The sequence below is a fragment of the Ixodes scapularis genome, unplaced genomic scaffold (genome assembly GCF_016920785.2).
Source record: "Ixodes scapularis isolate PalLabHiFi unplaced genomic scaffold, ASM1692078v2 PGA_scaffold4__175_contigs__length_147842914, whole genome shotgun sequence".
Taxonomy (NCBI): Eukaryota; Metazoa; Arthropoda; class Arachnida; order Ixodida; family Ixodidae; genus Ixodes; species Ixodes scapularis.
Window position 1 is genome coordinate 67,661,251 of NW_024609879.1, and position 26,864 is coordinate 67,688,114.

At 40.1% G+C, this 26,864-nt stretch overlaps 1 protein-coding gene across 1 annotated transcript; it reads left to right on the forward strand.

Moving 5' to 3' along the window:
• On the forward strand, positions 1 to 24,722 carry LOC120844738 (cytochrome P450 3A9). The gene is made up of 14 exons (XM_040216662.3): positions 1 to 88; positions 1,321 to 1,417; positions 1,538 to 1,590; positions 3,079 to 3,175; positions 6,478 to 6,597; positions 8,048 to 8,136; positions 8,432 to 8,580; positions 10,231 to 10,346; positions 10,821 to 10,920; positions 18,658 to 18,815; positions 21,071 to 21,159; positions 21,548 to 21,685; positions 22,806 to 22,968; positions 24,233 to 24,722. The coding sequence occupies exons 1-14, from the start codon at positions 39 to 41 to the stop codon at positions 24,311 to 24,313; spliced, it is 1,500 nt and encodes a 499-aa protein (XP_040072596.2). The 5' UTR covers positions 1 to 38; the 3' UTR covers positions 24,314 to 24,722.
• The last annotated feature ends 2,142 nt before the right edge of the window (positions 24,723 to 26,864 follow it).

Genomic DNA, 26,864 nt, shown 5'->3' on the forward strand with positions numbered 1-26,864 from the left:
TCTCTCAGATCAGTGTACGTTAGGAACAAACCTCAGCCATGTCAGTCACAATCATCTTGCTCGTTACCCTTGTGACACTTCTGTTCTGGTGAGAACATCTTCCGAATTTGGCGCTCTTTGATTAGTTTTACCAGTAATGATTCATTATACACTGGCAGATATGTTTTCATTTAGTGAGACTGGGTATAGCTTTTTGGGGCTTGAATACATGAAAGTACAAAACATCGAGGATGGGGATGCAAACAGGACTTCTTTCATCTTTCAAGAGTCTTGCTGTCACCGTCCTTTTTGTTTTATCCTTCCATGTGTTCGTATTTATTCACACACACGCTCGTTCTTATTTATTTTTAAGCTATGGGGTGTATACAACATTTCCAGTAACACAAACATAATTCATATTTCGAAACAAGATGACATTTGCTGCCCCAGAGATGATACGTTAACATCGAAACAACGCAGTCTTTCAATTGTTGCATACGTGCTGTACGAGAATATTAAAATAAACTCACAATTCATGATAGCTCTTTTAGCCAACCCGTTTACACCGCGATGTTCTCTTAAAACATCAACCCTTCGCGAAATTATAAAACGACAGGATTTATTGCATATATGAGTTAAAGGCCCAAAGGTACGCATTTATTAAAAGTGACTGTACGATCGCGCAACTGAAATATGGTGAATACATTGGTCCGTACCTTCCTTGAACTTCATTTCTTCTCGTGGATTTCCTAAATTAACAAGTTTTTTAGTGTGACAACTTTCGACCTGCAGTTTGCGACGCAGTTAGTGTGAACGCAAGATCACCTTTTTTTAATGCAACTCATACGGTATGTTGACACCGTTTACGTGAGCGGACCACACGAGCTCAATGAAATTTAGATGTTCGAATGACAGGTCATCGAAAAAAATGGTAATTTTGCGGCCGTAATATTGTGTTGCGTTGTGTACATTTTGTATGGCTTGTCTGTACTATTTTTTTTATTTCACAATAGACACATATAGATTCAGGTGGAGTCTATATCGTGAACCACAATTCCAACGCACGTCAATTCGTCGAAGTGTTTTAGCGAATTTATGTAAAATTAACTTGATCTAAATCAATTGAAATGCGTTATAATTCTAGATTTTCAAACATACTTTTTGTGCGTCAATTTGACCAGAAAAACTTAGCGTTTTGATTGTAAAATAAGTTATACATTGATTAATTGTTATAGTTTATAATATCAGTAGTTATTATTTTGGCTTTAAAGTAAATTTGTCCTACTTGCTACCTGGCGGAGATGGCGATTTTGAACAACTATGTGTTTTAAATATTTCCAGGAAAGTGCATAGAACTTTTAGTTTCTGGAACGACAAAGGCATACCCCATGTTGGCGTGTTTGACTACCTGCTCTACGCGTACGACATTTTCACAAAGGTGGGATCACTTTGTAATTATTGTTACGTCGTCTATGACGCCTGCTTTTTATACAAAAACATTCCCTTTTCGGGTGTTTCTTTACATTATTTACTATCAACATTTCGTTATTATTTTCAGCCCATGTACGAGGCTGTGCGCAAACACTACAAGCGTCATGGACGATTCTACGGGTAAGAGTTCATGTCTATTCCTGCACTCCACGAGTTGTGAAATATGTCGTAATGCGCTACTTTTACGTTGACGTGAGCGCACCGATGCGGACAGTGTCCAAACCAAGATACCGTAACTGCAGCCTTTAATAAAAAAAAATTCAATAAATGTATGCTCAGTTTCTTTTTTGAGGAAACTTCCCAGTAAATGTATTAAAAGCGCATTTTTGGTCTGATAATACTAGAATAAAATACGCTTTAATTATGTACACCTTACCAGCCCGACAGGTGTACTTGCGAAGTAAAAGGGTTCTAAAAATACAAAGCGCCCTCTAACAAAAAATTTAGAATTTTTTCTTACTTTTTTTTTATTTGCTGCAATCACAAATATAAACTACGCACCACCGAAAGATAAGTATTTTACCACAATGTAGCGCCAGCGATTCGAATCAAATGGCAGTGTTTTAGACCTTAACGTTATGTCGTTAAAGCATACTATAAGCGGTTTAAAAAAATGTTTAATGGGAGAATGGGGTACGGGGTACTTCACGAATACATAGAGATAAAAGTGTGTAGAGAAGGGTTATAGTTTACTACTAAAAGTTTGAAGAACGTTTTTTTTTGCAATTTTCTAAGATATAACGATCAGTTGCGAAAATTTGGCATCTCGCCCGGACTGCTAGCGTTACAATTGGGCGGAAATTGGGCGTTCAGCAATGTGTAATATATTTAGAGAAAATAAAAATGAGGTAAGTTTTTTGTTCTTGACGCGTTGTATATTACAAGCACTTAAAAAGTACACACAAATACCCCTTGAAGTATAATTTGTTCTTTCATGAAAGTACGAAATTTGTATCATTCGAATGGAATTTTACTAATGCAGAACAGTTCCGACCTCGGATTCTAAGCCAAACACGCAACTACTCGGCGTAGTCGGAACGTATTTTTTTTTTTCAAATTTCGATGTGACTCCTTATATTGTTATTTAGGTCCCTCTTTTTGTGATCGGCGTTAGCGGAAGCAAGGCTTTGCATGATTTTGATTCCACTTTGGCTTCATCGAAATTAAGCGGAGGGTTGCTTAAAATGAACTAAAATATTAACGTGCGCTAGCCCTTCGGCCAATTTGTGTTCAATCGACTCTTAGTGCTACAGTGAACTCTCGTAGATTTTTGGTTATCTTGCGGCAAGCTAGAGATTATTTCGAGGGGGTTACTATCAAGGGAGCCGTTTCACTGCTGGTGAAAAAAAAGAATAACAACTTCGACGGCGTTGCTTTTCTTCTTCAAACATAGTTTTTTTACGTGTACTTTATAACTTTAGAAACCGTCATTTTGGATAGTTCAGAATGTTATTGCAATAACAAGGACTACATTTCGCTAGAGCGGAAGGATTCGTTTAAGTGCTTATCATTCTTGTTGAGTGAAAAAATTAGTTTGCAAGCCTCAGAAAGGGTCTTGTAGAAACAAAAAAAAAATCTTATTACCGCTCGATATTATAATTTCCACAGATCCTACCAAGGCCTCGCTCCCAGTCTATATGTTGCAGAACCTGAAGTCCTCGCCGACGTATTTGTCAAAAAATTCAAGTCATTTGCGGACAGAACGGTATGGTAACACACCTACGCAGTCGTATTTATTTATCTCTGAATTAATAAAACATGCTACAGCTTAAAGCAATCACCATAAGTATGTTTGGGCATACCTTTACCTTAGCCATATGTTGTAGTGCAAGAAACGTGGTCTAAATGGCGAGCGAAGGATATACTTCTGGTGTAAGTCTCGTGAAAAATGTTTCATAAATAAAATAGAAAGAAATCAATAATATTTTAAACTGAAACGATCAAGAAAACGCTATGAAATACCTTGTAATTAAACTTAAAGCTTAAACCGGTTTAAAGTTAGACGATAAATTTAGTGTCTATTTTAAGAATGTATTTTCCCCTGTTTAGTTAGAGAGTGCATGGGGATTTTTCTCTTGCTCTGCGCGACGCAGAAAACTGCTTCCTTTTCCTTACTTTTTACTGGGATGTTCGTTCGGTGTTTTTAAACCTTAAAACAGTAAACGCGCTAATTTTAATGCATACATGTGCAGCCGGTAAACTATGGGATTGACATTATAATGATCTGCCTCACGTACATTTTTAAATTTGTCGCTCTTGATTGGCGTTTTTCCAAAGAGTAGGCTGTTGGCGAAGGTGTCTGTTTAATATAAGCCTGGAGATAAAATAATATGCCCAATTACTAACAAATTTCAGTATTTCTTGTTTTTTCTAAGGACTTAGAGAAGAGTATACATGTTAGACTGAACAACTTAAATACTGATTCTTAATTTGGCTTTCGAAAAGGTCATACCACAGAACTACCTACAGCCCTTATACAGCAAAAATATATAATTATAAACAATATTGAAAACAGACTCTTAACGATGGGAATTTTTATAGATTACTGCAATGCTTTCGACGGACTGACTGATAAAAGTCTATTAAAAAGAACACTCAACGTTCATGGAATTCGAGGGCATTCTCTTATACTAGTTGAGAGCTACTTAGGCTGTCGGATGCAGACAGTTCATATCAACGGATTTCCTTCAATTCTTAAAAAAGTCCGAACGGAGGTACTTTAAGGTAGTGTCAGGACCATTGCTTTTTTAATTTGTTTGTAAATGATATAGTCGCTATTGCTATTAACACCTCATTTGTAATTAATTCCGAAGATAATAGTATATTTTTTCAGGGAACAACATTGATAATTAGTCGCGTATGCAAACATATATCTTTAAAAAACGTAGTTCATGGACTGCCTGAAATTCCTTAGAAATGAACAAAAATAAGACCAAAGCCATTATCTTTAAATCAAAAGGTACGGTTTGCGTTCCTACGGAAAACTGAATGTTGAACCTTTCGGAAATTGAATTTGTAAGCACTGTTAAAACTTTAGGTGTAATTTTAAATGAGTTAGGGCTATGAGACTTCTATGTTCAAAATCTTACACTTAAACTCTCGAATATTGTAGATATTTTAGATAAATATCGCCATATGTTACTATCTAGATTTAAACTCCTTATTTATAGTGCGTTGTTCAATTCTCGTATATCCTATTGTCACCTAGTGTGGGGAACCACGACCAGTACAAATCTCTATAAACTTTTTTTATTGCTGAAGGAAGCAATCCGTGTCTTGGTCAATGCGTCGTGTTACGCATACACTGACCCCTTTTTTGTAAGCATAAAGTATTAAAATTACCAGAATAATACAAATATAAGCTTGCTACAGTATGCGCGGCATCCCTGAAATGTTTTAACTACAGATTGCAGTGGTTTTCTTGACAAATCGTTAAAAATATGGTATTGGAGTACGTAGCGCCTGATCCCTGAGAATGCCTCGTCCTAGAGCAAACTATGGGTAGAAATGGTTCGCTATACACTGTCAACCCCACTAAAATTTTTAAAAGACCAACATGTTTGTATTGATGCATTTAGTACGAAAACAATTGCAAAATTGTATTTATTTTGTTTATTTGAATAATAATGCCGGCCTACTTTTGTGGGCCAAGGCATGTGAGTACATATGTGACATATCAACACCATAGCTCTGGTTATACATGGCTTCAAAAAACATAGTTGAGAAAAAGTAAAAGGCATATAGTACAAACACTTGGCAAATGATTTGTCAAATAGATTTAAAACTCCATCTAAGGCAGAGAATACCTCGTCCTAGAACAAACTATGGGTTCATGTCTAAGTTAAAATGTTCTCATGCATGTCACTGCCGGTTTCTTTGTGCCTTTAAGGGATGAAAAACCAAGATTTGGATTTAAAAAAAAAAAAAAAAACATTGTGGAGATGTAGGCGGGATGCTACAATCCCTACAACACTACTAGTAAGGCGATATCTCAAATGGACGGCCGTATTTTTGGAAAAAGAAGTCGAGATTGAACCGGGCCGACGAGGCGCGTGACCGTCAATGTACCTAGTTTCCTCCTCTCTTCACTTCGCTCCCTCAAGGCCTTGAGGCGGAGAAGACGCGAGGCCGTTCCCTCTCCTTTTCGGAGAAACATGACGTCAACATTCCTGCCAAATGCGCCCCTTTTTTGAAAAATACGGTCATCCATTCGAGATATCGCTGTATAAGTGATGTTTTGGTGTTTGTAGCCTCCCGTTGCACTCTTTTGACGAGTGTTTTGGGGAATCCAGATTTCGGTTCAGCATCCCTTTAAGATAATGTGATGGCTTTTACCAGCCTTCCGAGCTGCCGTTAGGTTGCTGGGGCTCCGTCAAGCTGCACCTTCTGCAGCTTTTTGTTTCTCTGTCTCCGTCACCCATATGTATGAGAGAAGTAAATAAATGAATTGAAAGAAAAATTTGAGGCGTTGGATAAAATCGGTCGTCTGAGTTAAGCCCTTGTTTTGATCTGTCTTTTTTCGTGTTTTGTCCCTCAAGCATCATGGCAAAAGAGCCCAAGTACGCACCTGATCTGGAAATCTGGCACCAACTAACGCCTTGGAGAAAAAAACGGTATTAGGATTGAGAGATAAAAGAAAAGGAAAAAAGAAGCGGGCGAAAAAATAATTTGGCGAATTAGAGAAAAAAAGAAAAAACACAGACACAGCGTTGATTGGAAACGCAAGCGAAACTTGGCGCTTCGGTGGTGTGCTGCACGTATATACACTAGCAGTGGCTACAACGCCACGCCGCTCTTGCGGCGCTGCTGCCGGCGCATGCGCAGAAGCGAGTGTGGTCTCTACTCAAGCAGAGCGCTCACACCTGGTGTAAAGAAACGCAGACTTGTTTGTAAAAATAATTAAAAACGCGTTGACCTATACACAATTAAAAATAACAATTGAACTTCAAATTGCGGCGTGATCGGTGGTACACTATTTATATGCCTGGCTGGTTTCTCTTTTTACAGATTGGACAAAAGCTGGGGAACAGTCTGAGACAGAAATCCATCTTTAATCTCTCCGGAGACGAGTGGAAGCACGCCCGCTACATCCTTTCGCCCGCCTTCACGGGAAACAAACTCAAGGCAGTACGTGAGACAATGGTCACTAACAGCTCCATAAGAGCAGAGCACGGCGTATTGTGTTTCCGCTTTTTGCATTGTGATTAGGTTTTCGACGTTCTTTTCGGAAAATCCCAAAATCTGATTGGCTGTGAAGGAGTAATATGCGATGTTCGGGTCTTGCCGTGCTGGGCGTTGCTAAAGAGAAGATGAAACCCTCGAAAAATAAATCTGAGTTAAGTGAGCACTTCGCGGACTGCAGCAAATCCTCTAAGGTCGTCGTTTGGCTCATCGGAAGAGGAGGATCCCAATCAGAGGTCGACCGACAACGCGCAGATCAAGCGCCATGACGTGGCAACGAGGCTCGCGCGACCATTGGTCGAGGACGGGTATGAACAGACACACGAGGTTCGCATTTTGTGGATAAACAGACGCGCGGAGTGCGCAAGGAGCAGACGGATTGCACGCCGTATACGCAGAGCGCAGGTTCGTCTGCTTCTTGCACAGGGCTTGCACAGACGTCAGAACGCCATGCTCTGATTGGCTCTGATGGATGGATAGTCAGTGGACCTCAATGCTACACTCTAAAAAAAGCCCGTGCGTTTACTTTCCCGCACAACAGTCAGAAAGCCAATCAGCGCAACTTACGGAGGCAGCTCAGCGAATGACGATGCCGAAACATATGTTTAGACCAAAAAACGCAGTCTGAGTTGTGACATTAAGCAGTGCAAGCGTGACGTTTTGCATTGCTTAATGTCAAAAATCAGACTGCGTTTTTTGGTCTAAACATATGTTTCGGCATCGTCATTCGCTGAGCTGCCTCCGTAAGTTGCGCTGATTATCTCTCCGAGGTTTGTATGGGAAAGTAGACGCACAGATGTATTTAGAGTGTAGCCGCCTTAAGGTCTACTCACTATCCTTCCAATCGGAGCCAATCAGAGCTCGGGGTTTTTGCGTCACCGCGACCCCTGCTCAAGAGGCAGACGAACTTTCCATCCGCATAGCTTTCTGTCACATGAATTTAGTTATCGAACTTACCTTGGACGCAAGTATTTCTTTTGCATCAAATACGTGCAGCGATTGCCGCGGGCTTGCTGCGATCCTATCTGCCGCCTGTTATCTGTCCAGAGGGTGGTGACGGCGTCGACGGCACCCCCGAGTCTGCTTAGTGTTGCCAGCGAAGGTTATCGGACACTAATGATGACGTAACTTTATCTAGTTTTTCTATCCGCTCTCACGCTTTCCCGTCCTCGGCGCACCGCAGCAGGCGAGTTTTCGCCGAACTTCTAATTAGCTATTTTGACCCTTCTATTAATATGTCAAAACAAATCTGAAGGCGTACTTTTTAAGGGGGCTACGTTAACAATTCTACCATTTCTTCAAAATAAATGACCTCTTCAGATTCATTTTAAGCTCTCCGGGAGTCTAGAAGGGAGTTTAACAAACCAGGACTACATTCTTTCAAAAACTTTTTCAGTCAGTCCCCAGGATTGTTAAGGTCACCGAGAGGTTGACGGCACGGTTAATAGAACATGCCAAGAACGGAACTCCGGCTGCTGCAAACGAGTGAGTACACGAACGTGCATAAAACTTTTTGAATTCGGTTAAAAGCATGAGTTGTCCAAAATCCCTGATCGTTAAGGTCCTCCGTCATTCGCGAAATTGCGGGATAGTCCGCTTGAACCTTTTATTTTTGTGTAATCTACCTTGCGCGTCTACCAGTACAACAATTTTTTTAAAGGCCACAGTCTTATGGAGAATCATAAATATTTGGGCTGTGGCTCATTCTTGCTGATTGCGTTGCTGTCCACACCATATACCTGTTCCTGAAAAATGCTTTTCGTCTCGGCGAAATACCCAGGCTCCTCCATAGCTGCGCGAGAGACACCACAGCCGCCGTTGTGTTCAGCTTCGACATGGACAGTCACGTGGACAAGAAGCATCCCCTGATGGTCTGCTTCGAGAAGCTGTTCGCTGAAGTGGTTCCCAGCTGGAAAGTGCTGCTTCTGTGTAAGTGCACCTGGGCACGAGAGGTGCCTCTTACCTACCTGTCATCTCCTCAATCTACAAGAAGAGAGTCGTAGAGAAACTATGCGTGCAAACAGCACTGACACAAACCCAAATACTTGATAGACTTACTGAACTCGCTACAGGACGGTAGTGTGATATGACATGACGCAATGACGACCTGCACCCCAATGTCAGATGAAAACAACCAAATAATAAAAATAAGTGAGAATGAAGGCAACATCCATGAATTGCCATTAAAACCACGCATAACGAAGAATATGATGACAAGTATTTTTAGGTCCTATACTTGGAGGTTAAGACGTATTACACCAAGTCGACGATATGACAAGGACTACAAAGCGTCGCTCTCGTAATCTCTGGCACGGGCTCGCCGTCTTCCATCGTGCTTCGGTGATTTGGCCTGCGTGCCCGTTAGAAGCCAAGTATACGCCGAAGGGTATCGAAGGTAGCCAGATCGCGCCCTAATAAAAACAACTAAAAAACATCCCTGTCGATCTTATTCTTCTTCTGGCAATAGCAGGAATCACGAAAGATAACGCAATGTTGAGATGTTTTGAGTTTGCCCCCTTCATCCGGTCGTCTTCGTTTTTCTCATGTACAGTGCTTATTTATTTATTTATTTATTTACTTTGCTTAATGTGCCCACGAACTGCTCGAGGCTTTATTAGTGCGCATATATTACAAACAATAAAATAACAGATACAGACCAACAAACAAGCAAGACGTGATTTAGAAAAGATGAAAGTAAATAAATTAAACTACGGAGAACAATGGAGAGCAATAGAGCACACATGTTTGTCAAGTGGCCCACAATGCTCTTCTAAAATTTAAAAGGGGTAAACAAAATGCGAAATCTTTCCTATCGCGATTATAAAGGAGCTGAAGGCGTGTCATCGGGCACTCGACACAAACCTTCTGCGGGTAGAAAAGAAAGATGTGGAACATAACTTAAGCATGGCTTCAATCGTCAGTTTAGTTCTGGGTTAATAGCACACAAATCAATATAATTCAGTCTCTAGATTTTTTATCATTTATGGATTTATTTTATTATTCCGCAAACACATCGTGCCAACATATAAACAACATTTTATCAGACGTCTTTGACTTCATTTCTGTGGGGACTTTTTGGAGGTATGATGCCGCGAATGGTGATTACACGAATATTATAAATTAGGGAATATGAGAACCACAACAATCGCATAACTGCTCTACCTTCGGCATTTACATAATTTTTGTAGTACTAAAGGCATGTCATCATTTGTCTTTGAATCTGTATTGTAGTTTAAATCGAAGAAAAGTATCCCTAAAGACAACTCCAGCCGTTAGGTGTGATTAGTGCACTACCTTATCATATTTCGATTTCACCAAAATCGGAACTTCGACAAGGAATGCTAAATTGAATGCAGCCATTAAAATATTAAACATACAAACAATATATTGTATGGAAGAAAAACATATTTATTATATTTAAGCATGCTAGCTTGCGATGTAGCATCTTCACGCCAGAACATTCTCAGGAACAACACTTTAGACAAAGAGTAAATCGTTTTGCATATAACACGCAAATGTATATTATTTTTACGATAATATAGATATAATAACAAAAAAATTAATGTTTTTTGTATGCAGTCACAATGCCCACCATCTTCAGACATCTCCGGCCGAAGATCGAAGCAAAAGGGGACACGGATGACTTGATTCATTTTGTGGGGCTGATGGCCGATGACCGAAGGAGCAAACAAAAAGTATGCATCTCGTGTTTTTTTAATTTAATCTAAAATAAAACTCTAGTGTGTCGAACAAAAAGAATGATGATCCTTAGTTAAGCTATTTTCTATTGCACAGCAACCATGTGATATCACACACCTAGGCGTCTGGTGTTTTCGTTTTTGTTTTCTTTCAAAGAAGCGTGTATGTTTTCATTTTTTTTTTCGGAGGGGGGGGGGGGGGGAGGGGTTTACCGATTCGGTGTCGTGTTGACGTGTTGGTAATAAAATGTGTCCTTCTCTGGGCTTGTGTAGAAAATAGGAGAGATGCACGAAAAACGTGCATGGGGCCATCATACAAAAAAGAAAGATGCCTGCGACAGTCTGTGTATGGAGTAGTTTAGTTGTTCCACTTTCAGTGGGACAGTCGCCTTGAGAATGTAGTATACTAGTGTCGTGCATGTGTGTCGCATTTTAACCTTGAAACCTCGATCTGGTTTAAACGTTGTGCAGAGAGAAGACGATATCCTGCAGATGTTCCTCGACAGCGGGTATGTGGATAGCAACGGGAACGTAGTCCCAGCCGTGAAACCTCCTCCCGATGGTGAAAAACGTAAGCGAATTCAAACACATTTCAGTTTTCAACATGCTCGTGACCCTTTTTACATATGGGCGGTTTCATTTGGATTCAGGCAACGAGTGGCAGTCGTATTTTTTATTTTGCTTCAAATTTTTATATTTCCTGGCGCATGTTCCAAGAATAACAATCCTTTTTGTTTTAATGTCCTGACATGTTTAGTTTCTGAGAAAAAAATATCTCAAAGAAGCGGGAAAGAACGACGAGGTTTTGACGATTGTCGTGTGTGGCGTTTTTGAATTACTCTGAATCTCAAAGTATTCAAAAGAGGGCGTCTATATTTTTTTAGGGTGATATATATGCAAGTAGGTAAGACGACATTATAACTACTGTTTATTATTCGTCACTCCAATTTTTGTAAAAATCGCCAAACATGCTTCCGCGAACATCTGTGACCTAACTTGCGGATTTTGTTTTGAATCGACTATGTTTAGTATCGCTTTTAAAATAATACCACGTGTAGAACCTTTCACTGCCTTCCAAATTAAGCAAAATATGTGCTTTTATTATGTGCGAGTACTGAGAAATAAATAATGAAACAAAGAGGGTTTTCAATATTCGTTTAATTTCAGCACACTGTGTAAAAAAAAAAAAACATTTTTTTTTATTTTTCTTGCGTCACGTTTTCTTCACACCCTTCGTTTAGCCAGAATACATTGCGGTGGAGGTATTTGCCGCTGTTTTGAGTTTTAAGCATCTAAATGTGCTAAAAACGAGCAAATGCCGATGGTGGGTTTTGACGATTTTCGTGTGTGGCGTTTTTGAACCCCTCTCAACCTCAAAGTATTCAAAAGAGAGCTTCTATATTTTTTATTGCGATATATATGCCAGTCGGTAAAACGAAATTCCTAGCTACTATTTATTATTCGTAGATCCAATCTTTGTAAAAATCCCCAAACATGCCTCTGCGAACAACTGTGACCTAAACTTCAGATTTTTTTTTGTTAATAGACTATGTTTATTTTTGTTTTTAAAATAATACCACACGTAGAACCTTTCATTACCTTCCACATTATGTAAAGTTTGCGTCTGAATCACGTACTAGTGCTGAGAAATGAATTATGAAACAGAGAAGGTTTTCACTTATCGTTAATTTCAGCACGCTGTATAAAAAAAAGTATTCTTTTTATTTTTTTTTGTTTTGCGTTTTCTTTACACCTTTCTTTTACCCAGAATTCATTCTGTTAGGGGTGTATGCACTGGTTTAGAGTTTTAACCCTCTGAATATGCTAAAAATGAGTCGGTTCTGTTATCAACATGAAGTTCGCATTAGAAATATAACATTTCGCATTTAAAAATCTAAGTTTCCAATAGGAAGTGTATTTTACACTAATGTTTTGCAATATTATACTTTAATATCTCTAACGTAGTATAGATTATGTAGCGCATAGGGTTTAGGCTTGAGGCCCCTCCAATCATGCACCGGCGGAAATTGTGTTAAAACCCGCTTTCGGAAGTTGCGATTTTATAGTGTTTAGACGTTTGGAATTGCAAACTTGTTATTATACGCCTAACGACATTCATGTCGTTTATGTGAGTATTTATTCAACATCCCTTAGATCATTATAATAAAGAGTAAGATATACAGCTATAACCCATTAAGCCCACCATCAGAATTTGCTTTTTTTATCATATTTAGAGGCTTAAAACTCAAAACTAGTGCGTATACCTCTAACAGAATGTATGCTGTCTAAAAAAAAGGTGTAAAAAAATGCGACGCAAAAAAAGTTAAAAAGAAAGTTTTTTTATTGTTTTTACAGCGAGCTGAAATTGAACAAAAAGTGAAAACCTTCTCTGTTTTATAATTTATTTATCAGTACTCGTACGAGAATTAAGACACATACTTTAAATATGTGGAAGGCAATGAAAGGTTCTACACGTAGTATTATTTTAAAAACATAAATAAACATAGTCGACTAACAAAAAAATCCGCAGTTTAGGTCACAGTTGTTCGCGGAGGCATGTTTAAGGATTTTTACACAGATTGGATCGACGAATAATAAATATTAGTTGAAATGTCGTTTTACCGACTTGTATACATATCACAATAAAAAAAAAAAAATATCGAAGCTTTTTTTTCAATACCTTGAGAGTGGGAGTGGTTCAAAAACGCCACACAACAAAAAATATCATCAAATCCCGCCATCGGCATTTGCTCTTTTTTAGCATATTTAGAGGCTTAAAACTCAAAACCAAGGCAAATACCTCTAACGGAATGTATTCTGGTTAAAAGAAGGGTGTGTAGAGAACGCGACGCGAGAAAAAGAAAAAGAAATTAAAAATGTTTTCTTTTTATACAGCGTGCTGAAATTGAAAGAAAAGTGAAAACCCTCATTGTTTCATAATTTATTTCTCAGTACTCGTACAGGATAAAAACACAAACTTTGCTTAATTTGGAAGGCAATAAAATGTCTACACGTCCTATTATTTTAAAAGCGATACTAAACATAGTCGACTGAAAAGAAAATCCGTAATTAAGGTCACAGTTGTTCGCGGAGGCATGTTTGGCGATTTTTACAAAGGTTGGAGCGACAAATAATAAATAGTAGTTATAATGGTGTCTTACCTACTTTCAGATATATCCCACTAAAAATATAGACGCTCTCTTTTGAATGCTTTGAGATTGAGTGATTCAAAAGCGCCACACACGACAATCGTCAAAACCTCGTCGTTCTTTCCCACTTCTTTGAGATTTGTTTTCTCAGAAACTAAACATATCAGGACATTAAAATAAAAAGGATTGCTATTCTTGGAACATGCGCCACGAAATATAAAAATTTGAAGCAACATAAAAAATACGACTGCCACTCGTTGCCTGAATCCAAATGAAACCGCCCATATATAAGAGACATGTTAGCTGTCGAGATGCTCAACTACAAGTTGATAGTTTTGCCTATTGTTATACAAAACTCCAATGTAGGCAGTATAATCAAATTGAAAATGAATGCAGCAAGTCGCCGTCGATTTTATACTTTCTATATAGTTTAATTCTCTCGTGTATTGACGTGTATAAAACGGATGGGACTAAAGTGTTTTATTCGAGGGAGGGATATTCTTCCCACAAGAGAACAGAAAAAACTATCGACTTACGCAACCAATAAGGTGAAACAGAGCGACATCTTAAGTAAGACGTCGGTGCTTATAAGGTATCATTTAGATGCACATGAACTGAGTGATGGTAAAGGTTCATGAGTGCACCATACTGTCCGCATAGGCGTTCCGTATTAAACCAAGTAACAGCTCGCACAAAGTACTATGACCTTTTCGAAACATTGAGGGTGTATTGATTCAAGGGTTTTTTAGCTGTGTGCGTAAAAGGGAGCGTGTTTTTGCACGTCCCTTCTGTGCAAATAGTCACACGCGCTAAACTGAAAGCACCGAATAAATAGGAAGAACGAAGTACACAAGACGAAGTACACTCTCAAATAAAGGTTTATTAAAACAAGCACACAGCATTCATGCCATCTTTCTGGGTATTCATTTAGAGAATACAACTCTGTATCTGTTATATGTAAAGGGACAGGGCGCCAACGCACTTGCATTCCCCTTGCTTTCTGATACGGAATGCATCGAAAACTGATAAGACACTGTCACCTACGTATCTCCAGAGAAATATTGATTGTACACATTCTGTCTCACATGGGCGCATATCCCAGTGCTCTGCCAGGTTTCCCGGCGGAGCTGGTTTTACTGACCATGCATGTTATATTGCTACTGTGCACGACCATGCATGTTATATATTTATCAGCGGCCCGTGAAATGTTGTGGCGGAGTGCCGAAAATCACCCGGGTCGATATTTGGAGCGCGATCGACGGCGCGAAGTGTCTCACGAACATCTACCGCTGCAATATCGCTGTACACAGTCATCTGGAAAGTAATGGTAGTGGTATTGGTATAATATATATATATATATATATAGAGAGAGAGAGAGAACGGAAGAGAGATTCGGCTGCGTATAGTTTAAATTGACTTGGGTTTTGACTGGTTGAAATTTTATGGCTGTAAATCATACCTAAGAAAAATTCGAGCGGCATACAATATTAATTTACGCTACAATATTTTTATCACAGATACTGTTTACTTAGAGGTCGGTAGATCCGTCCGCCTTCTTAACATATTTCTTCTGAAGACTCATTCGCTTGCGCCAGTTTTTTCACGCTCTGCAAAAACAACGTTTTGGTAGAGCGCCGTGCCAGCGGAGGGACGGTCTGTCCAGACGGGTGCGTGCTGCGGCGCCATACACTTAACGGCGTTGTTCACGGAAAAACGTTACTTTTTTATTAACCTAAAACATGCTCGTGGCTCTTTAATATCACACGGTTAACGTACTTACGTTACGTAGTTCGAGAAACGGTAACGTAGTTACGCTACTCGTAACAACTTCTTCCCAAGGCGACAAAAAGCTACACTTAGACAATTTTTAGAGTTTCTTGCGCGAGGTGATAGAATCTCTCGAACTCGCCCTACATGCTTTGAAAGTGTTGCCTCACTTTTGCCAGATGAAACCGTTATCATATAAGGCATTTAAGTTAAGTTACTTCAACGACCCAATGTCTCTTGATGTATGGCGCATATGAAAACCAGTCCCATCAAAACACAGTGACAAGATTGAAAAGATAAACGAAAGATAACGCAAAAAAGTAACGTGCGATATTTCTTACCGGTAAGAGTAAAGCGTTTTTTTCTTTGGTATGAGGAAACGAATGTTTGTAACGTGTTCCTCATATTTGCAAGCAAGGAGTAACGTATTTCGTTACTTTTTTTTCGGTACCGCCTTAAACAATACTATCAAATCGGCAATGACCGCGATATTGCGCCGTACCGTGGTTTTTATCTGGTCGTATCGAAAGGGTGATAATAGCTGGGGTCGAATGAATATCGCACAGCCCAACATCCGACGGATCGGGTGACGCCTCTGAAATGTGGCTTGGCGCGACCGGGCACGGCTAATCACAACCTCACGTGAACACACGTGACTCAGTAATAGCCCAAGCACGGTCTCGTTAGGCCTTCTTTCCAACGCGTCGTGCGACCCGTGGAATGTTTGGTCGTGCGTGCGCACTATCCCACCTGACTTCCAAGAATCATCACCCGTTCGAGGCCTACAGAGAAGATGAAGGGAAACCTGCGACGACGCTGTTTCGTATGGCTGAGCTCGAGGCAACTGGCCAGCCGCGTTTGCTGCCCCCTTCGGATACGTGGTTCCTCAGAGCATGAAAACGCTGTCGTACCGGTGGCACCGACCCATTCGGCTCAAGCAGGAATATGTTAAGAAGGTACACACAACTAGAGTCAGCGAAAACCTGAAGGAGGCAAGGCATATTTTCACATCGTTCAGTAAAAACTGAAGCGTTTGACATATGACCGAATGTGCTCCGAATGTGTTTTTATAAATACATCGCACTTTGATGTGCGCAGAAAGTATACTAAAAATTCATTCACTCTTTTTGTCGCCTAAAATGAAAAAATACAATTTAATGTATTAGAAATACATTCCAATGTTATATTTTCGCAAGTATGAATTACATCTGCCTAAAATATGCTCGAATGATATCGAAATTATGGAGAAAAAAAAGTGACTGAAATGCCTAAATCTAGTTAGTACATTCGAATTAGTTGTTTGGAAATATAAATTGAATTACACTTTTAATACACTTTTGAATGAACTATCGTATTTCTCTTTCCATACTTTTAACGAATTCACAATATATTCAATTTATCAAAGAGAATTAAGAACACGGGAAAAAATACGCAATACGCGTTTACATGCACAAATAATGTATATAAAGAGTTTTTAAAATTTTTTTGCTATTGTAATTTTTGTTGTTTTTATTTGTTTAACGATGTTCTTCTCGGCTTATCTCGTCATCTCACTGACCAAATAAAAAAAAAATGTTAGTGATTCGGCACACCCTGTGTTTCTAAGGCTGGCACTTAAAGGCCAATAACGTCCTTTAAAGGCCGGTATTGGTAGCTAGAAAATTAGTGTTAATCGACATGATGCGCGCGTTTCGACCATTCTATTTCACACATTTCGTTATGGCTATACGAAAGAAGCTATAGCGGTAGGTCAGTCAGTTTTGCAAGGCTAGAATTTGGCCAATGTGACAAGCTCCGCACGCCGGATAGATGAGAGGAAAGAGAGAGGAGGTGCAACGTTAGAAGCTGCATGAAAGGGGGAAAAGACGGTACGCTATCTCTCGTCGCTGTTCCTAGATGGCGCTACCAGTTAAAGGAGCGCGAACACGCGGCTTCTACACTTCCCGCCTCCTGCCCTCGACCCTCCAACTCTGCCAGCTCCCCCATCATGTTTTCCTATTTTGTAAGCTTTAAAAGTCCTCGTACAATATGGCAGGAGGGATAGATCATCCCATGGTCTTCTTTCTCATTTAACATTTTCACTAAAACAAAGTGTATCGTAATACTCCTACTTATCTGCATAACCCGCATTGAAACGCATGAACAACAAAGTAGAGTAAACTAGATATATATTTTACTATTACAGCACAAGTACTGTAAGTGCGAACAAGTGTAGTACTATGAATTACGACATATTCATCTAAGATACTGTTATAAGTTCATAAGAATAACCATAATTAACACCGGACTCGAACGGGCAAAACGCGGAAAACACATATCTCGAGTCGTATGTGTGTTTGTCCCCTTCTTATCTTCCGATCGTCTACGGTTTCATTTTAAAGTAACCTAAACCCGCACGCCTATTAACTTTTGCTTCAAAATATCTATCGAGCCTATTCTTCTGTTGCATGCAAGCTAATATATACAGTGCCTCAGGCAGTGAATCGCTTTGCTACATTTCTCAATTTTGCAAGATAAGTTCAAATCACGTAGCTTAAATGAATATTCAAATAGAATTGTCCTGATAACTGAAAGCTGCGTTCACCCAGCTTAGAAAAAAAAAACAAAAAAAAAAACCTCCGTTGCTTTTCGGAGACAACTTTGACAAACAGCGGAAACAAAACGTCGGCCTTTTACCTCAAAAAGCCTGCTTCACATAATATAATATTATAACAAGGTGGAGAACTGGGCCAGTTGGTTGACGTTTTACATGATGGGGAAAACAGCTCAGAAAACACGGACTACGAAGAGGAACAAACACGAAAACAGCATTGTCCTGTCGTGTTTGTTCCTCTTCGTAGTTCGTGTTTTCTGAGCTGTTTTCCCCATCATGAATATAATATTACTTTTTATTTCGCATTGTGACGTTGTGAACCTAGACTTCCACTAAGCCTATTTAGCAGTGCGAGCGACGTTGCCATTTCAAAATAACAAGTAAAAACCCACGATGTGCCACAGGCATAACCGCACCATTACAGGGCGCGTAATTGCCCCGGGGCAATGCTACGCGTGAGTTAAACCGCTTAAGTGTATTGTAATCACAAACGCTCGACGCGCGACATCGACGCCGTATGTCACGACTCACGAAAACACGCGAACAGAAACAAACATACCAATTGCACCGATCTACCGCCGACGCGACGATCGACAGTTTTTGGCTTCCTTAGGCACAACCCTGGCCTTACGGTACAAAATGCGAAGACCGAAAAAAGTGCACAAGGTGTAGCGTTCACTGCACGAACCCGGTGATTCTGGGCTGCTTCTAAGCATGTTTCTCTAATTGCCGTTGCTGCGTTAGCCATGACTAAGCGACATTTTGTAGATTTTGAAATACATTCAAAAACGTTTTTCAGCCTTGACGATCGTGGACATCACCGCCCAGTGCCGACTCTTCTTCGTTGCTGGCACCGACACCGTGATGGCGGCTATGATGGCCCTGGCGTACCTGCTCGCTCTGAACCCGGAATGTCAAGAGAAGGCCATCAGGGAAATCGACGCTGCCGTGGAAAAAGTAAGACCGGGGATATGTTTCCGTCACATTGGGATCATTATGAAGAGTGAGGCGATGATTATAAGCCTGGAATAACTTGCATAATAGTTATTGATCAATCTTGCGTTATTGTTAGGAATATAATTTAGAAGAAGCATGTGACAACATTTACTGGGGTATCAACTATAAGTGCAGTGGTGTTCTCAATGCTGGGTTATTATAGACTGGAAATAAAACAACAATAACGGCTATTATCCCCTTCGACGGCAATATATCGGGGCGGTAAATATTATCTGATTTTATATCATTACTCGAATACATAATCAAATGTATTAATTCCATATTTGCTCTTTATTAGGCACCATATTTGCGATTTTGAGAAGGTGGTCCGTTACCGGCTACGATATTTATTTTTATTTTACAAAACGGCACTGAAATTGATGTGTTAAATATTGTTCAGCTTAGCTCTCAGGACGATTGATTTTGAATCTGGATGCTTGGCGAATACTTAGTATATCACCCAGCGTGATTAGTATCAGGTCGGGCGTCTGTCATATACGTGGGATTCCGTGTTTTCGGAGCTTGTTTTGTTTTTGCGAAATTCGGAGGCTGTTTTTTAAGTTTATTTATCGTTAAAAATTCAGAGTCTATCGAAGCTTGCTTCATATTAGATTCCCGATTCTACGAAATTTAAAAGTTATTTACATTGTTTTCTTTATTTTCTTAAAGTAAAATTGAATAATGAAGGACGCTAACGTAAACTAAATTTCTTAAAAAAATCACCGGTATCGAAATGTTTTTATGGTACTGCATTTGGTACTAACGCCCTTCCTATTTGCAGTGCTAAGTGTCCAGCGACAAGTTTTGAAAACAAGTGTTACTTCAGTAGACGTCTATACTTTTAAAGAGCCAAACTCCTGGACGAGCAAAGCCTTCATCTGCTCTCAGATTCCACTGAAATATACATGCTCACATCTTTCAATTTCATAAGATCACAACCCCTCTTCTCTCGAGGAAACCTAAATAATGTAGTTTAAAATGCAAACAATTCATTGGGGATCTTTTCACGGTCCAGAAGTACATTGGCCCGTTGTATTGCACGAACCTTGAGGAGATAAAGGGAAAGCAATATTGTCATTAGTCCAAAACCAAGAGAAAAATTAACTGATATTTTCTAAGAATTACTAACCCTGTGCTTTGAAAACCTTTATGCTTAAAGTACCGTCTTTTGTTTTGCGTTTTATTTTTCCAATGTGACCCCGAAATTCAGATTTTTTTTGTACAGATTCGAATTGTCAAAAAATTTACCGACTGCTGTTCTTCGGATTTCATCGAATTTGTAATCGAAAACACGTAACTCTAGATATACGCTAGTGTCATGAGCATAAACACAGACAGTGCACTATCAACAGCTAACACGTATCTGCTTTCTTGCGCCAATATTCCACATAGTTTTATGTGTTGCCGTAAACGTTCATGTAAAGTACTTCAGGATGAAGCACATATTAAATAATAATAAAAATGTGCGAACTCCGTAGCATTGCCTAGTAGGTGGTTCCTCCTTCGTCGTATTCGTTCATAGCCTCAGTTCCATATTATTACGAAATTATCACCCTTTCTAAATCATAGGACATAAAGACGTGATGTTGCTTATTAATTCCTTTATTCCTAATATTACGATTCGTTTGAGAAATTTGAACTGGTGTCGTTTCTTATCTTCATCAATACTGGCTCTTAGAACTTGACTGAAAAAAGAAAATTTGCTGACACTTTATTTACAATATTTTAACTTCCCGTCATATACTTGTCGCGTTCATTTTATCACCGGATATTGACCCGGACCGAAACCTTAAAAAATATGCTGCATTGACGGGTCACTCCGGAGGTTTCCAAGGATTTCAAAGAAGCTAGCATCAATAGATTTTATCTGTTTTTGTCTTCATTTAAAGCTTCTTAAAAATATCAGCTAAAGTATAGAAAATAATGAGTATCTAGGGATGCGCAGCGATTAATGTAAAAAAACACAAAAAAATTTAACATCCGAAACGTCAAGTGTGCAATGTACGCTGAGGAAATCGGAGAATTAGAAAAGCTGAATCCGAATCGTTTAACAAACGACCATGCACTTCTAAAAGTATAAAGGTGTGTTATCTCACGTATTGTCCACGATACGTGATTGAAAGAATTTTTCAAAGTAGCAGGCATTCTCTACGTAAATCTTCAGCGTGCATTGAAGCATAGCCCCTTACATTGCAACTCCTTTTTTCCTCCTCCAGGATGGGGTAACATACGAGAGCATTCAGTCCATGGTGTACCTCGAAGCCTGTGCAAAGGAGGCGATGCGCATGTACCCAGCTGCCATGTTGTGAGTGCCAAACATGCTACGATTATTACGGGTAGAATAGACACAAGCATATTGACGCGAGGTCTGAAAGCCTGGCTAAATATATCCAGCACAATGATTATAAATTAAGCGCAGTGCCATTTTTATGTAATCACTTTTGAAAAATCTATGCACACTTGCATGAGAGATGTCATTGCATTTTATACAGATGCCAATTATAATTCAAAATAGATAAAACATATAAACTAAAAACTATTATAAGAAATATTATTTTCTTCTTTGGGTTGGGACTGGTGTTGTTCGCTGCTTTTGCACAATGTGTTCCATATTTATTTGTAGTAAAAAATGCATTATTACGACCGATTTTGAGCGACTATATACTCTTAACTCTTCCGTCGTTATTTCATAGCCTGATGAGGACTTGTACTCAAGAAACCACGCTTGCTGGAATCAACTTCAAACCTGGTATGAATGTGGATATACCAATTGCCGGCATCCACTATGACCCGGAGTTCTACCCTGACCCCGAGTCGTTCAAACCGGAAAGGTAAGCATACATGTCTTCAGTTTACACTATGAGCAAGGTCAGTTAGATCTATTGAAGGCGACCGTGTTGGCTGGGCATTTGAGCAGTAGAAAGCACCAAAAAACGGCGAGAAATGACCGGGGGAGCACAGCAGGCCACGTTGAGTATTGAACAGTGCGTGTGACGCCGTTTGACAGGAGCCATAATGAATGCATGCTTCGATGCATCGAAGTGGGCTTGTTTTGTTAATGGTTCCTTTTACCTAGTACACGTTTTGACTGTTTGTGAGGCTTGGTTTTGCGTAGTATTCTGCTTCGTAAATGTATGTTTTGTAATACGGGGCTGAAACAGCGTAGTCTAAACTCTACTCTGTGCTGTACGCCTTACACTCAATATTTGCTCCCGAGGCTGCCATCATTATAATCTACACTCGCATACAAAATTTGCTGAAAAGTTTAGGCTTATTTAGGCTGCTTTATGAAAATGGCAAAACAGCGCTTTCGTTTGGTCAAGACCCGCATCGGGTGTGAGATGCTTCATCCGCGTTATGCCTGATGCACACAGTGCGTGTTTGCTGGTGGCTTTGATGTTGGAAGGTGACGCGCAGCAGCTTTTGTTGCCATCTTTGCACCACCAGCCAATTCGCAACTGCGGCAACATGGCACCATGTGAGTTGGCCTTAAGGCATAAACGCATGCGAAAAAACAAAGGGAAGATTGCGATAGTTTTAGAATTTAAAAAAACAAAAAAAACAACTAAGGTTTACGCTATTTGTTTTTATGCCAGACCAAGCGTGACAACGTAAGCAGGGTACTACAGCCTTCGCCCCTCAGCTACATTGCGGGGCAACCTCTGTGGATGTCTAATGCATTAGCGGTGCTCTGCTGCAATGACGGCCTGGAGAAATTGGACAACCAGGTCTCTACAGTAAACTTGTTCACTGTTGCGTCGGACTGTGAATTCAAGCCTTAAGCAGAATATTACTCTGCTAGGAGTTTGTAGCTATTTACCTTGATTAACTGGTCGTCGCAATCAAGTGTTAGTCCGTTAAAGTAACTACCACGCTAATATTCCTTTTGAGAGCGTACCCCTAAAAGTACCACCAGAGGGTCTGAACTGCGTCTGCTTGAAATCCCTGCAGATTCCTGCCTGAAAATAAGGACTCCCACACACCGTACACGTTCCTTCCGTTTGGCAGTGGCCCAAGAAATTGCGTGGGAATTCGGATGGGGTATCTGATAGTGAAGGTGGTTTTCGCCTGCCTGCTACAACACGTCAAGTTTGGCACCTGTCCTGAAACGATGGTAAGAAGCCTGTTTTTATTTTTTCTAGTTTTCCAAAGCTTTTTTTTTTGTGCGGAAGAGTATGAGGCGCAGGTTTGAACAGTGACTTTAAAAATTCGTTTTCTACACGTCCTGCGAATTTTACATTTATAGTCTGAATTGATATTTTGCTTGAATTTTTTGAAAATCAATTTGGACTTCTAACATGCTGCGTGTACAAAATTTGAACACTATACCGGACAAATAATTAGCCTAGAAATTATTTTAGTACAAGAGCATGCAGTTGCGGCTGGCACTCGTGAGTCTAATAAAGGAGGCTCTAACGTAATTTTGCGTCACGAGCAGTAAAAAGATATTAGGAAGCATTTCAGTATTTCCCTAACATAAGTTGTCTTGATTCAGGGGTTTGGTACTTTGTGCACCGACTTTCTTCGCGGACTTTTTTGTACAGATAATAATCCAAAAATAAAGAAAACAACACAAATATTCAGCTGGAATTCGGAAAATTTGCAAGGCCTATGCTTATCAGGTACCAGCGCAATTTGATAATCGTAAACAAATCTAGGTGCTGGCTAAAAGCTAGCGCGTGAATCACCCAGTCGTGTTTACCTAAGCCTCGACTCGCCCTCTTCTCTTCCTCCCCGTAAACACGGGGCTGTAATATCTGAAAAAAAAAAAAACACGTGAATCAAAAAGCTAAATTAGGCTTTTCGACTACTGCACAAGCTTTTCCGAACAGCCTCCTATGCTTACGTCGAAACCCATCTGCTTGTTACCATACCGACAAAGTGTAAAATCTTGATTTCTACTAAAGATTCTAGTGTCATACCAACTAAAGCCAACGCAACATAATCAAGCGACACTGGATGAAAACCCTTTTAGACCATTAATGTGAAGCTACCGGTAGCGCAAGGGTTCATATCAACAGTATAGAACATGTTAATAGCGATTCACATTTGTTGTTGGTGTGGGTTTAAGTTAGAAAGCGGGTTCTTTATCCACTACGCGGGAAGGTGGCAACACGCTGAAATATATATTGATAAAAAGTGCTCTGTGGCGCAAGCGCGCCCGTAAAATTGCCACTAAATTGAAAAGACCGATTGGGGTTTTCCTTAAATAGTTATAGCGTAAGCAGCACCTTTATTTAAGCCAAGATAGTAATAGTGAATTTTTAGCACAAGCTTATCACAAGCAACAAACGGGACACTTAAGGGTCTACGGGATACATAATGCTATGACGTGATTGACAAGATTGAGTGAGTGGTGATTTTTCAATTTGTTCCAGATTCCTTTGAAGTTGAAACCAAGGTGCCTCCTACCACTGCCCAGACGGCGTGTGATGCTTCAGGTTTATTCGCGATCTTAGTGGTCGGCGTCAATGCTGATGTCTACATTTGTGGAGCCGTTTTGTTATCACAATCCATATGACTTGAAACACCCGATTTGGTCTTATTCGGTGCCTGCGGTTTCTTCAAGCTCTTTTATCTTTCAATGTGTCAAAGAGACCAAAGTTTGGGACTTCAACTTCTCATTACGTTCATCGTTCGGACCATAACCATCTCGGAAACTTGCAGGTGCGCCGAAAATGCAAGGACTGTTTCAGCTCATATTGAACGCAATATTGCGTATGCTTGAGGTGAGAAATAACAACATAGTTTGCATAGCATAGAGCTGTAGGAACTAGTTGTGGTTAAAACAACCGGAATGTTGACATTGTGTAAAAATGTAAAGATCGATGATTTTGTGTAAATAAAGAAAGTAACACTGGGAATTTTCGCATGCTTCTCGCTTACGTTCTGTTTTGTTGAAACTCTCCTAGCGAAAACTGTCATTTTTATAAGGCATTTCTTGTCCAATAAGCGCTTATGACCAGATATTATCATATCAATACATATATACGAACCGTATGCTAACAGAAAAGAGCAAGGTAAAGCTTAATGAAAAGTTATTGGAAACTTTTTGTATTTTCGTATATCTTATATGATATTACAATGTTCGTATATATTCTTATATAATCATTTGATTATAGGCACTTTTTGGATTAAGCAAATGTCATTATCGAAATCATATTTTTCACTAGCGTCTTGAGCAACAGGACGTTTCGGCTGGCTTCCCTGAAATTAAATTAGTCGGCAGTGTTTAAGACAGGCTTAAATAGAAATACTGCTAAGGATGGAACGCGCGTGCGCACCAAGCGCGATTACTTTACGCGGCCTTATTGATCCTATACTTCAGTAAAATGGCTTACTTCCAGATCCGTTTGAATAGGACTCGATTGCTATATTTCCAGCAAGCCGGCCAAGAACACCTTCAAGCCTTGGGTGTCGCGACTCCTTTAGCTAGTTTCTAAAAAAAAGATTTGTAGCTTGGTTTACCGGGCTTCCGCAACGTAGCAACCTACACGCGATGCAAGTGGAAAGCCCATAGAGACAAAATGTTTGCAGGATTGAGCTCTTTCTCATGTCTTTCCGAAAATCTTGGATGCGGCGAGGTCGGCCCTGTAAGTCTCTGTACAAAATAACTGAGTTTATGAAGGATGCCCTTGTTTGTAATGGAGGCAGAGGAGCTTGTCGTCTTTCGTCGATGACACTCCATTAAAAGGCCGAAAAATGGCTCCTCTCCTTTACGGGCCATCAAACACAAAAACTCGCGTCCTTTAATAATATCTGCCACCCTACAAAAGATATGTCTCACTTTTCTGCATGTTCGTAGACTTTTCACTGGCACAATACGCTTTTTATATTTATGGTGTTCGATTAAACAAGCTTCCCTGAGAGAGGCGTTCTGTGTTTGAAGGAGACAACAATAAAAGCTAAACATGGCTCACATGCGCATTCTCAGCAGTGGATTTACAAGTGTTGAGGGGCACTCTTTTCGCAAACTTTGAACTCTCGTAAATACTTGCTATAGCAGTAACCTATTTGTCTGACTTAAAATTGCCTGCACAAGAAAGGAATCTGGTAGCCAAGAACGATAGCACGGTACACAAGTATTTCTACATGCTTTACGGTGCACTTCTCTACAGCGGATTGTCTACTGTTGCATGTACACCTTTCCAGGCCAGAACGAATCCGGCTGAAAATATTACAGGCTGAAAGCGTAACGTCTGTACCACAGCTCAATGCGATACCTTTAACCCGCAGAAAAGGCAGTGAACATTATCATTCAAGATGCGGTTCCAAATAATTAATTTCTCCAGTCGGAGGATGAACAATTGTGCATCCGCCTAGACTGTGAAAGTAAAAGTGGAATATACAGACCCGGTAATTCCGTCAGCAAGCGATAAACTATACTCTGTTTCACAATAACTTGAAGAACTGTAAAAACTGACCGCCCCCCCCCCCCTTTCCAAGAGCGTCGGCATGAAACACCACATGGTCGAGGCCACAGGTACCTCGATGCCGCCAAAGCAAAAGCGCCGTCCGCGACAAAACGTAGTGCTAGGCTTCCTTTTCATTCATTAGTGTTACGGTGAGACTCCTCTGACCGCAACATGACACGACACTGAAGAAAGACGAAGACATGTTACTTTTCAACGATACATATTACGCACCAGCACTTTTCCGAGAACAACGTAGCTTTTGAACGATGTTTGAACGATCGCGAACGTGTAATCGACCGCTTCGGTCAAAACATAGTCCTGGCATTAGAACGGGCCACATATTCAAGGACAAATTGAGCGTGTGGTAGTGTCATGAACTGTTCCCGAAAATCATGCTACTCCAGTGAACAGCACTGCTGAGGCGGTGGACGTAATCAATTCGAAGTTGGTTCGTTTCGCAGCAGACGACTTTTGGCCAGCAGACGACAGCCGGTTCCGCCGGATCTCGCATTTGGTCTTTTGACAGGAACGCTCGCGTGGAGTAGTGCCGTGCGCCTAGTTTCGACGCTCTTATTGGCTCCCGGGGGATCTGCGG

Excerpts from the sequence above, each read along its gene's own strand:
- LOC120844738 (XM_040216662.3), top strand. The coding sequence starts at position 39 with ATGTCAGTCACAATCATCTTGCTCGTTACCCTTGTGACACTTCTGTTC. Across the intron at positions 10,347-10,820 it reads ACCGAAGGAGCAAACAAAAA|AGAGAAGACGATATCCTGCA; the intron begins GTATGCATCTCG and ends AACGTTGTGCAG. Across the intron at positions 21,160-21,547 it reads ATGTACCCAGCTGCCATGTT|CCTGATGAGGACTTGTACTC; the intron begins GTGAGTGCCAAA and ends GTTATTTCATAG.